Below are 12,687 nucleotides of genomic sequence, written 5' to 3' on the forward strand. Positions count from 1 at the left end.
CGATAGAATGCAGCGAAGAGTTTAAAACAGTCCTTTAACCATCATGATACTGTTGTCAATGTAGAGAGCAGAGCGAGTGTCATACTGCAACCTTGCCAGTTCTTCTGTGCAAGTGAGCATGAAGTAGATCGTCAAAAGCCAAAGAAATCTTGTATCCCATTTTCTGCCTCAGCTGTATCTGCAGCGCTTCAGAGAAAATGCACTTGTGCAATACTTCTTGGCTGGGGTAATTTGCTAAGTTGCAGTAAGTCTTAAATTGTAATGTATTTCTCTGTTGAAAATATTAATGACAGTTTGTCAGGGTCCATAGAAGAAGCAGCAAGTGTGGAGGTATTGAATAGAACACATACAGTTGTCTTCTCACTACCAGAAATACAAAAGGTTAAGACATACTGGTTTAAAACCTAACCAAATTAGTTAGTGGCAATTAGTTGTTTTCAAGTAATTTTGTAACAGTGCCATTCTAACATATGTTGAAATAAACAAATAAGTGTAACAGTTTTTTATAATTTTGAAGAAGTTTTGTATATATCTGAAAATATTCTGTTATTCTCAGACATATGCAAACTGTAAAATGTTACTAAACTCAGGATGCATTATTTTTAATACCGTAGTGAGGATTTGTCCCAGAGTTTGTTTAAAAATTGTGCTATAGAATTTGTATATGTGATAACTTGAAATGTGACAACACTGAAGACCCTGAGGGTATGGAAATTTCGTGTCAAGCTTAATTTGATTGCCGTAGTAAAGTTTCAAAGTCCAATAAGTGATGCTAGTTTAAATGTTTTGGAAAAGTTAGATAAACTTAGATCCTTCTCTGAAATGTATTTTTGCAATTCATGTCTACTTCACTTGAAATTGCATGGATATATGTGAACAGACATTTTTTAAAAGAATCAGTGTGATTAGTGGTTTTTCCAAGTGGAATTGATTAGAACTCACATGGGGTCCCTAAGGTTGAATTCTGTACAAAGTAGTCACTTTGTGTACGTACAGTCAGCTGAGCACGGCATCTTTCCTGCAGTGTTTGCTAGCTATCCCAGATGCATACGCAATGGATTCCATGGGATGTTTTCCTCTGCCACAGGGGCTTCTGTCTCTTTGCAGCTGATGAAGGCAGGGGTATCTTTTATAAGCTAAGGGTTTTGAGAAGTGGCATGAAGTGGAGTTGTGCTATGGTGTCCGGTGGCTATTTCAGTCACTTATGGAGGAGTTGTACATAAAAGTTAGGTGGCAGTATATGAAGGGAAGAACTCTCTATGTAAGTGATACGCTTATCATTCTAAATTACTTCAGAAATACTACTTTGGTAACCTAAGGAAAAGATACACAGAGTTATTAAATAATAGCTTTTTTCTACAAATGAGCTTTATAACTGAGAGTGTCAGTTATTTTTTGACATAATTATGTAAATTAGTGTCTGTGTTACAATAGGATTGTATGGCTTGAATTTTAACAGAAAATTTTCGTTTCTTTGAATCTGTGTTATTTTCCTATGACTATTTTTCTGTATTTTGAGATCTGCAAGCTTAATTAAATTATTAACTAAATCATTAATATTTGTCCGATTTCTGAACAGATACATAACAGTGTAGCTCCCACACAGTTACTGGACGTCTTACAGTGTCTGGCGGTCTAGGTAGCAATACTGATGACAAACATTAAAATCTAGAATATCAGTTCTAAAAGACTAAAAATATTGCCCTGCCCTTTAACTTCATTGGCTAAATTTTCTTATGAGAGAATCATGTTGTAAAAATTCAACTTGATGATGCTTCTGATGGAATTTTGTGGGTTTTTTGTTTTTTTTTTAGTGTGTCACCAGTCACTGTGTGCTACTGGGAAATCTTTTTGCAATTGGGGAACTATTAGTATATTAGAATCACAGAATCATAAAATGTTTTGGGTTGGAAGGGACCCCTAGAGGTCATCTAGTCCAACCCCCCTGCAGTGAGCAGGGACACCGCTAACTAGATCAGGTTGCTCAGAGTCCCATCCAACCTGGCCTTGAATGTTTCCAGGGATGGGGCCTCCACTACCTCTCTGGGCAACCTGTTCCAGTGTTTCACCACCCTCATTGTAAAGAATTTCTTCCTTATATCTAGTCTAAACCTACTCTGGTTTAGTTTAAAACCATTACCCCTTGTCTTGTCACTATCACTTGTCACTATCATATTAGATAAAAACAAAGAGAATAGCAACATTGCAGAGTAGAATTAATATGAGCTTTTGAGAAATTTTGAGTATTTGATCTTAAAGCATTAGACACAATGAGGAGGACGTAAAAGCATCTCTCTGTGTGATTTTGACTGTTTATTGTACAGAGAAATCATGCACAATTTCTTTCCCATTTTAAGTTTCTTGAAGGCCCCACTTTCAGGGTAGGTTTCTCAGTCTTAAGTGTAGTCTCTGGGACATACTTCTACATTGAAAGAAGGCAGCAGGCATCGTCTAAAAGTTCCAAATGAACTATTATGTTTAGCTTTCTTGTATCTTCTCTCAGCTAAATACCTTGGCAGTTTGGTTACATGTGTCTCGTTCCTCTTTGTGTCCAGCTTTCCTAGCTGCTCATCCTAGCTGTTCTCAGTGAGTAACCTTACTTATCCCTATTCCTGCCTGCAGTAGCTTTCTTAAGACCTACAGACTTTATCAGTAGTTTTTAACTTTTTCCACAGCAAATACTGGTAGAAATATGGAATATATTTCTGTACAAAACAAGAACCCTTAGTGATAGTTTCTTATGAACAAGTGCACCAATGTAAGTACTTTTATAAATGTATATTTGTAATGCTGTAAAGCAAGGATGCTGCTTTCATTCAAGAATACTTGATTTTCATGGGAAATATATTGTTTGTTTGTAGGGTATGGGGTTTTTTTTCCTATAAATTATACCAGGCCTACTTTGCAGCTATACCATCTTGTTTTATACTGTGAGATTAGGCAGAATTTTTGGCTTTACCTTAATTCTGTGTCAATTCAATAGTTTTTAGAATTCTAATTAAAAAAAAAAATGAAGAAAATACTCCAAGACCATCATGAGAAGCTCCTTTAAAATAGAAATTAAATTTATTTATACATGCTTAGTTAACCACAGTTCACTAAAATTGAATTTAATTGCTTTTCTTAGTTACTATGGAAAGAAAAAAGTATTAAAATGTGATCATATGATATCAGTGAATTATGAAGCTATTTTTAAAGTCCAAAACTTCTTTTTTTTTTAATGTTTTTCTGCATTGTTCTTGAAAATACTCAGATGTTCTTGAAAATACTCAGATTGAAATTTTGGCTCTGAATTAGAAAATATGGCTCCCTTTTTTTCTCAGAAATAGATTTTTTTTTTTTTCAAGTACCAAGTATCTGTTTCTGATTTTCTTTCATATTGAGTGATTAGGTAGCTTGGTAACACTAAGTGAGAAATTACTGTAGGCGTTATTAAACAGCATCAAAATTTCCTGAAATGCACTCCTTTTAATCTGCTTTTTTTCTGGCAATATTGCTTATATAATTTGTTCTTTTGTCAGGAATAAGAAACGAATCAGCACAACTTCAGTCACTTTTGAGTGCATTTTAGAACTAAAATGAAAAAGGTATTAATTCAGTTCTTTACCCCTAAATTTGGAACCTCTCCTAAGCCCTGAACATTCTTAACAATAATAAAGATTACATTGCAATAAACAAAAAATAAGTTTACTCTTATCAAAAAAAATGAAAATCTTGAAAATTAGAGTATGCAAACCTGCTATCAGCTTCCTTGATGTTTTAACAAGAAACTTTTCAAAGAATATCTCAGCTCTTGGACTGGCCCAAAGCAGCTCAAGAGGTTGCTTTCATGAAGCTGATATTTATAAAGTTTCTCCTACTGTAGCAGCAGACAGCAGATAAGCAATTGAGTAGGTCTGATAATAAAGCTGTATGCTGTGGCAATTCAGGTCCTGCTTCGGTGATAAAGTGCAAATAGATTAGAACTGTGAGGTCCTAGATTAGTGCGTAAGGAAAGCTTGCCAATGCAAATAAGACTGAAACAAGAACACATTGTTGGGATTTCTGCAAGTTAGCTGTTAATCAAGTAAAACATGGTATATTAGGGCCTTTTAACACGTTTTTGACATTTAGCCTTATGCAGCTGACAGATAAATTAGTCGTCTTTTGTGATTGACTGAGAAAAAATTTATACTGTTCATTAATAAGATGAAATAGTGTTATGTTTAATTTGTTATAGAAAGAAAAAAAAATCATCCACGTAAATAAATCTTCCAAGAAGGAATTGGTATAAAACTGAGCCTGAATATAACTAAGAGGATTCTGAATGGTTATTAAACTATTCTGTGTCACGGAGGCTGGTATTTCAACATTAATATGCAAGGAATTAAGAATTTATGTTATTTGTTACTAGGAATAAACTTGAAGTTATTTAGTATCCCATATCCCTTTCTTGCACAATCTATATGGCAAAAGCCAGCTGATATGATAGTTCGTTTGTTTGTTTTTAATTTTCTGGTTTGTCATTTGTGTAATACTTAACAACATTGCTGCTGACGGACCTTCATTCTGTATGAACACATTTCTACCTGAAATCCCGCCAGGTATGACCTGAAATCCTGCCAGGTATGAGTCAAAGGGAGTTTTTGCCAGGAGTCGTGTACATCTGCCATGCCAGGGGTCTCAGTGCATAGACAGTTAATACTGTCTTGGAAACAGGTTTAATTACACATAGCCTGCTACTTTTAGTTTTGGCCGTATCTTTTTGACTGTATGCTAAGTGGAATGTAGTGTCATCAACGTGTATTTCTTTCTGAATGAAGTAAGTAGGGATTTGAGTTTTATGTGAGTAGTCAACACTGTTTTCTGTGAAGATTCTTATGGAAATGCTAATTTGGTAATATGTATGTTCAGTTAGCTGGATCGTGAAAGGGAGTCCATGATGTCAGGGGAACGCCAGGTGCAAAATGGAAGTAGCGAGTAGCAGTATGAGCTTCCAGCCCGTTGAAAAGATTTTCCTTAAGAGCCAAGTAGCAAATAATAACTATAACAATATTCTTATTACAAGATATTCTGTGTAGTGATCATTATTTCTCAGTGTCTAAAAGATTCAAAATACATTTATTTACAAACTTAAATATAACTACCTAATTGGTAAAGTTCTTTATCTAATTGTTTAAAACCTTCTAATAATACTTAATATTAATTTTGCTAATACATATAATTACATTATAAAATACACGTGATGCATTTTTTAAAACATTTTTACTATTGGTGAATTGTTACAGCTAGAAGCCAATATTATATAACTGGAAGACAAAAAAATAATTTATCAGAGGAACATAAATGTTTGAAACTGCTCTGTTAGGTATATATTTGAAATATATCATGTTTTTCACTTAGGCCTGGTTTCACATCCGATAATAGACTAGTATATAGCAAGTGCCTATGAAGGCTAATACCCCACATCTGCTTTTGATACTTGATCTTAACAGCTCATGTTACATAATAAAATATGTTGCATCATAGCTTATGTTTGCTATATAAACATAATGCAAAAGTGAATTGTAAAATATTTAAAAACAAGGAGATATAAAAAAATATTTAAATTAAAATTCTAATATGTTGAATTGCACTTAGACTGGGTTCTACAGTTGGCTCTCCAGTAAGCAGCCACAAATATTAGAGACACTCCAAATAACTAAAGATCAATATGAGAAGCTGATTTTTTCCATTTCTTGAATTGCCATTTAAATATTTTCAGGGAAATGCATAACCAATTAACGTAAAATTGATTTAAGGGTAGCCAAGTTTTAAATCAGTAATTTAAAATAAAAAAAATATTTATTCAGTTCATACAGAAACTGGTTATTAGTTTTAAACTTTATACATGCAGATAATACGGCTTTTAATGATAGGAGAGTGAATAAATGGAACATCTTCAACAGAGGCTTAGTGAAAGGCAGATGTATTGAAGCTGAAGATACAAGGGGACGCTTATGGAAAACTTCCCAGTCTTCTGAAACCACTGTGTGTTCCATGTGCTACTAACTAGTTTCTTTGCTATGTTGTATGAAAGGAGGAACAGACAATGGGCAGAGGCAATGGAGAGTTGTCAGCAGAGTTGCTGGCATGGTCAGTGTTACAAAGGGATGAACTGTGAAAATGGGGAGAGAGGCTGAGCAGAAGAGAAACCACCAGTGTTTGAGGTACAGAGTCTAGAAAATGTCTCTGCCTGTTCCACAGAACCAATGAGACTGGAAAAGACCTCTGGAGATTATCTAGTTCAACCCAGCTGCTCAAAGCAGAGTCAGCTAAAGCAATTGGCTCAGGATCTTGTCCAGCTGGGTTTTGGATATCTCCAAGGTTGGAGACTGCCAGGATGAAAATCACAGCCCTGAGTTTAGGCTCTTTTTTATGCATATAAGTGTTGACAGTTGGCTTTTCGCAAAATATGCCTTGAGCTTTAAAAAGCACAGAAGCAATCTTCAGAAGATCCTCTAGGGCTTGGAGGAACATCATACCTAGTGTATGGAGAAAATGAATGAATAACCAGGGTTGTCTGAACAATATATGCTTTTAAAAAGTTGTAACTTAAGCTAACTTTGATAATGAATTAACTTTTTACTTTTGCTATAATGACTACATTTATTACAAATTAGAATGGGGTGTACAGCTGCTGAAATGTTGCTTGCATTGTAGTGGTTGTTGAGATGTGATAACCACAGCTGAGAATATATTGCTATAGGCAAAGGTAAACTTTATGTGTATGCGTAGTGTATATATATATATATATATATATGTGTGTGTGTGTGTGTATAGATCTATGTATCTCCAGTGTGTGTGTTATGGCAGTATAAAGAATCATGGACAGAGGGAATTAGCATGAGATTTTTCTCTCTTTCTAATAATATCAGGCTTCCATCAGTCTTGTCCAGTTCTATGAAATAGTGTTTTAAGTATTGATCCCACTCTTAAACTACTTGGAGATTTCAAGCATAAGTACAAAAGGACTTGAATAGGATCCGTGAGTATGCTGATGGTTCTACCGCAGCTGCGCCACCAGTAGTGTAGAACTTCATCAGTTAGGATGTAGTTTTGTCCTATGTAGGTTTAACTTTCCTAAATGTTGTTGCTTCCACTGCCCCCCCACTACCACTTCCAAAATGATACTAGTAGTTCCCTTTATACTCTGCTTAAATTGACCTATTCCTAATTCAAATGCAATTCTAGTGGTTATTTTAATTTACCCTAAATATTTCTCTCTCATTATTAGTTGCATTGGTAGAATTTGGTGATTTTTAAGAATGTAACCAAAGCTAATAAAACCATACTACTGCATCTGCTTTTTACATTTTGCCCTTTGAATTACTCACCCAGTCCTTAACTGGTGATTTTCAATCATTGTTAAATTGTAACTGGAAGTCATCAGAACATATTAAAATGTGCTTGAATTTAAATGTCTGTAGAGTTACTGTTAATTTGATGACAAAAAATCTTCCTTTAGATATCGCAAGTTGTATCGGGGTACTTGTTCTGTGTCTTGGACAACTATTTTTTTTGTCCTCTCAAAATATCATACATGTAAACTGTTAAGTTACTGGTAATTAGCAAATGATTGATTTCTCATTAGATTTGGAACCGCGAAAACTTCTTGAAACTACTATAGAGGCTGCTAGCATTCAAAAAACATAGCCAAATTCAAGCTGAGTAAACTAGCCATGGCCTCTCTGTTTTGAACTTTTATTCAAGATTTCAATCACTTATGAATACAGGAAATACATTATTGAGATTAATAACTTTCCATATGTATCATAAGACTAAACTTATTCATATCAGTATAGATATTTAATGAAGTTTCTGTATTATGTTACTCTTATCAAGCATTTAAAACCTTGATCTGATGCTTTTGAAATCGGGAGAAATCTTGCATTGACGTTAATACCTTTAACTCAATCATCCTCTGCTTCTGAAGGTTGATTTTTCAAAGTGTTACTTAACATAAAGAAATTTTATTCTGCCTTTTCTTAAAATTATTCCCAACTTTTCCATTTTGCAATTCTTTCACTTGTTAGGAAAGAATTATAGAGCGTTTGAAGGAGCAAAGGGAGCGAGATGACAGAGAAAGACTTGAAGAAATTGAATCTTATAAAAAAGAAAACAAAGACCTGAAGGAGAAAGTTAATGCTTTACAAGCTGAACTGACAGAAAAAGAGGTCAGTCTTTTCAGTAAAATCTATATTCTTCTATCTATGTCATTATGATGAAAGAAAGTGCATTAAGATTACTCTTGAATCATTTTAAGTACTGAAATTCTGCCACTTCAGTGGTCAGCTTCTGAACTGCTATTTTCTTAAGCATTCTTCATAATCTGCACTTTGGTACATAAAATACTGTTTCAGTTTTTGCATAGTTGTGTGTTATCTCTATTTTTTTTTCTTTACATAAGCCTCTAGGAGGCTCAAATATTCCATTGTTGCTCCTGTTTTTGTTTGTCAGTTAGAGCAATAGACCTCAAAGTAATTGTACCTCCAGAATATAATGTCAAATTGTCTGTATTATGAATGTTTCTATGTTTCACTTCATGCCAGCTCCTGTGGTTCCAATTGGTTGTATTCTCAAAACAATGTCATTTGCTATCAATATTTATCTTTGTGTCAACTCATTTTGGGGAAGGGGAGGGGGAACAAGATCCAAGTGATTACTACGTTGGCAATAAGTTAGTGTCCTGGTGACTAGGAATTAACTTTTTACTCTTGGTCATTTTTCAGTCTAGTTTAATCGATCTCAAAGAACATGCATCTTCATTGGCATCAGCAGGGCTGAAAAGAGACTCCAAACTTAAGTCTTTAGAAATAGCCATAGAACAAAAGAAAGAAGAGTGTAGTAAGTTGGAAGCACAGTTGAAAAAGGTAAGTTCCATCTTAAAACAAACAACAACAATCAGAAAAACAAAAATCAACATCCCACACCCTAATTTTGAAAAGATGAGCTTATTTACTCTTCTGGAGTAAATTTACAGTCTACCCATGTTAGGCTGTTTGCTGATGCTTGCATCAAATAATGCTAATTTTTTCTTAAGAGGCTTGTACCAAAGCCACTAGTGAGCCTCAGGAATTATCTAGAATACCTTTATGAGGGAATCCTGAGAAGCTGCTACACATAGATGAACTGGGAGCAGGATACTGGAGGGGGAAAGCAGAAGGGCAGAAAAAAATTATCAAACCAGCAACTTGTATGTATATGAATTTATACCGCTATTAGAAGCAGACTGAAATGTTTGTAGCATGGGGAAAAATTAAGACTCGACCAAGAAATGCTGTACTTCCTAATAAAAAAAATTCCAAAGTGGAAACTCTATCTAGGGTGGGGTTTTTGGCATTTTTTGGCTGTGTTGGTGAACACGTGATAATTAAGCAAAATAATGCTAGCAATTCAGTATTTCTATTTAGCAAGTAGTGAAAGCAAGCATTTAAAGGAAAACATACAATTCCTATATTTTATAACACGGTTTTATTTAAATTTATGCATTAAAATAGTTTTTGCTTAAGTGATTTGCAAGTTTGTTGATGCTTTTTCTACCATACATTGTTTCTTTGACCTTTTTCTGTGTCATTTGGTAATGTCCGCTCTCATTGTTTGAACACCAATCTCATGACATATTTGATGGATTTAGGCATTATGTTTGCCTTCTGCAATTCATGACTAAGTGTCTGTCAAACATTAAATTTTTATATTGATACCTAATGTTTCATTTTATAGAAAAGAATATTTATTTGTTTTATGAATATTACCACCGTTAGGATAATATTCTGATACTCTTTTCACCCAGGTTGAGTAGTGTCCTGCTCTGTGTTTAAGCAGTGTTTCAGTAGCCTTACCTGTGAAGAAGGTATTGCAAAGTTTAAAGGATACCAGAGTGTAAATCTTATACTTCTGTTATTTTTTTAATGCAGAACAAACATGTGCAATTAGGTGCTTCTGTTACTTGTTTAGTTGCAGAGAGGAAGGAAGGGAACCTTTTTCAATAAACATAGACAAAAGCTTTCAATGGAAACACTAATTTAAACATTTGATAGCTTATAAATGCCACTGATGTCAGAATGAAAATATCCAAGGAAGCTATTTCTCTGGAAGTCCTTTATTTTGTTTTCTTTTGTTAGAAAATACGTTTGTTTACTTTGCACCTCACTACAAAATACACATTGTTACAATCTGAAATACTTTATTTTCTTCATTTAAAAAACAGTTAAAAGAACCCCTAAAAGCACAGATCACTTAAAAAAAAATAATCAAAATCCTCTTGAAGAACTTGAAATCCTAAGTCGATCTTTTACGACTGTACATATAAACACATCATACAGTCATGGAAAAATAAGCACTTACAAAAGTCAGAGAGTGTCTGGGACGTCTTTCATATAAAAAGGGAATATGTTCCCTGTGTATAAATACAAAGGATTATTAAATGAAGGTTGAAAACATAATAGTTTTATTATATAATAAATGCGGCATAAAGCCCCAGTGGAAATTCACCCAACATTTGTAGGAGACCAGGTATTTCCACAATAAAATGCAGTTACAACCTTCATTGTGGGCATGTTTAGTTGAACAGAAACAGTGACTGTTAATGATAGTAGACTCCAAACAGTAATTTTCAATTCACATTTTCTCTAATAAAATACTTTATGTTCAAACCTGTAAATATCCTGTGTTAAAAGTAATTGGTCCCCAGAAATCTACTATCACCATGTTTTCACTCCTTAGGAAACTAACTGAAACAGAAATCTGGGTTATTCTTGCATATGTCTGAGTTAGAGTAGGAGAACATCAACATAGTTCAGAGTAAATTAACCTGCATGTCCCATAAGTGTGCTTATGAATGAACATTAACTGCTACGGAAGCTAGAAGGGAATGGGCACAGTTTATATCTGTTTCTTAAAAGTGACTCCAAAGGGCTATCTGTTATTCTGAGAAATTTGAATGCAGCTTACACATTACTCCTCTCTAAAAATATCACTTTGCATTATGATATTGTACACGCATCATCATTTAATTTTGATTTATATGTTTTAACAAAATATGCTAATTAATATGAAGACTGTATTCTGTGCACATTTGCCAGGAGTTAGTTTCCCATGAACACCAATAGTAGTAAGTACTGTGTCTGAAAGAAAACATGTAGAAGGGGCAAGTCCAAGCAAAATCTGTAAATTTAAAAAAAAAAAAAAAAGTTTTTCTTCCCTTATTTCCTCTCCTTCCTGTTTTTGGAGAGAATAAGATTCATTTATTAATAGTAAAGATGGTTTTGATTGGGTCTAATTAAATCCAAATATTTTTCAGTATTAGATAACTGGTTTATTGGTATTTCAGCGGGAGAAAACACGCTGATTCTAAACCCACTGTTTTATAGAGTAGACACATTTAAAAAAGTAATAAATAGGATATTCGTAAAGAATAATTATTCATGTGACTGTGCTATATTTTGGGAAACAAAATAATGTTTAAAACCATAGACGTGCTTATTAAACTTTTTGTGACAGTTATGGATTGAATTTCATAAAATTAAAAAAAATTAATAAGACCCAGAAGAATGCTCAATACTTTTTTTGCCAAAATTCCACACTTTTTGTTGACTTGCTTTGTATTCCTACTAGTGAAAGAACAACAGGAATTACCTAATAGGTAGCTAAGTGCTTTATATATATGTGTGTGTGTGTGTGTGTGTATATATATAAAAATCCTATTATCTACTCTAGAATTTCCTCCTTTTGTTGTTTTTCATTATCTTAAATTTACTTGCTTACTGACATATTTGCAGTTGCCTAAGAACTTTTTGCCAAGCTGTACAGTTCGAAAGTCATTCTGCATAGAAAATTCAGTCTTGTGTTAAACAAAAGGAAAGTAATAAATTTAATGATACAATTTAATTAATCTTTTATTATTACCATCTTTGAAGCTTTGGTGATAAATTGCAGCCTCAGCCAAAAGCACTTCTTGTGATTCATTGCTTGAGACCAGCACTTAATGTATCATCAAAAGTGGACACCTTTCTTTATTTCATGGGTTATTTAACTTGAGAAAGGGAAAGTAACACAAACCTTAAATTTCTTACTCCAGCTATTCTTTTTTAGGAGCCAAAGTCAACATTTATGTTTCCCCAGTGCCTCTCACTTTCACCAAGGAATGTTTAGAATCTTAAATTTCTACTTTCTTATGACAAGTTCTTCTGTGCAAATGCACTGGTTTTGTTGAGCTAATGCTGTTTTCCTGGATCTTTCCTTCTTTTCCTGCCTATGCTTCACTCCCTTCCAACTTTGCAATGTAGCAAGCTGAACAGTTGTTCAATCAGATGTACAATCCAGTAAGTTCTTTTTTAAAATGCCCGCTGTAACATATGAAAGCATGAGGATCCGTTACCTTCCCGTGTTGTGCTCTTCCTCCATGGAGCTTTGTAGAATACCTCTGATGCTCGCTATGCTATACTCATTATATCCAAATAAATGAACTTTGTGGACTTCAAGGCCATTTTAAGAATATGAAATGTATTAAATAGGTACATGCAGTACTTCTGAGAAAACAAACATCCTAGCCTTTAGGTCCTCAACTTCTTCATTAGAAAAAGCATGCAGATGATTTTGGGCTTAGTTTGTTTGTTTTTTTTTTTTTTTTGCTTTGCTTTTTAATTACTTCTTCTGCAGTACTTTATT

The 12,687-nt window shown here is 33.9% G+C and overlaps 1 protein-coding gene across 1 annotated transcript in view; it reads left to right on the plus strand.

Moving 5' to 3' along the window:
- ERC2 (ELKS/RAB6-interacting/CAST family member 2) overlaps positions 1-12,687 on the plus strand; it is a 362,739-nt gene that overhangs the window by 189,268 nt on the left and 160,784 nt on the right. The window contains exons 10-12 of the mRNA XM_035894657.1: positions 8,055-8,195; positions 8,751-8,891; positions 12,306-12,341. Of these exons, the coding sequence (XP_035750550.1) occupies positions 8,055-8,195; positions 8,751-8,891; positions 12,306-12,341 (318 nt within the window). The remainder of the gene's footprint in view (positions 1-8,054; positions 8,196-8,750; positions 8,892-12,305; positions 12,342-12,687) is intronic.

The sequence above is a fragment of the Egretta garzetta genome, unplaced genomic scaffold, assembly GCF_000687185.1.
Source record: "Egretta garzetta isolate BGI_Z169 unplaced genomic scaffold, ASM68718v1 scaffold215, whole genome shotgun sequence".
In the NCBI taxonomy this organism is placed as follows: domain Eukaryota; kingdom Metazoa; phylum Chordata; class Aves; order Pelecaniformes; family Ardeidae; genus Egretta; species Egretta garzetta.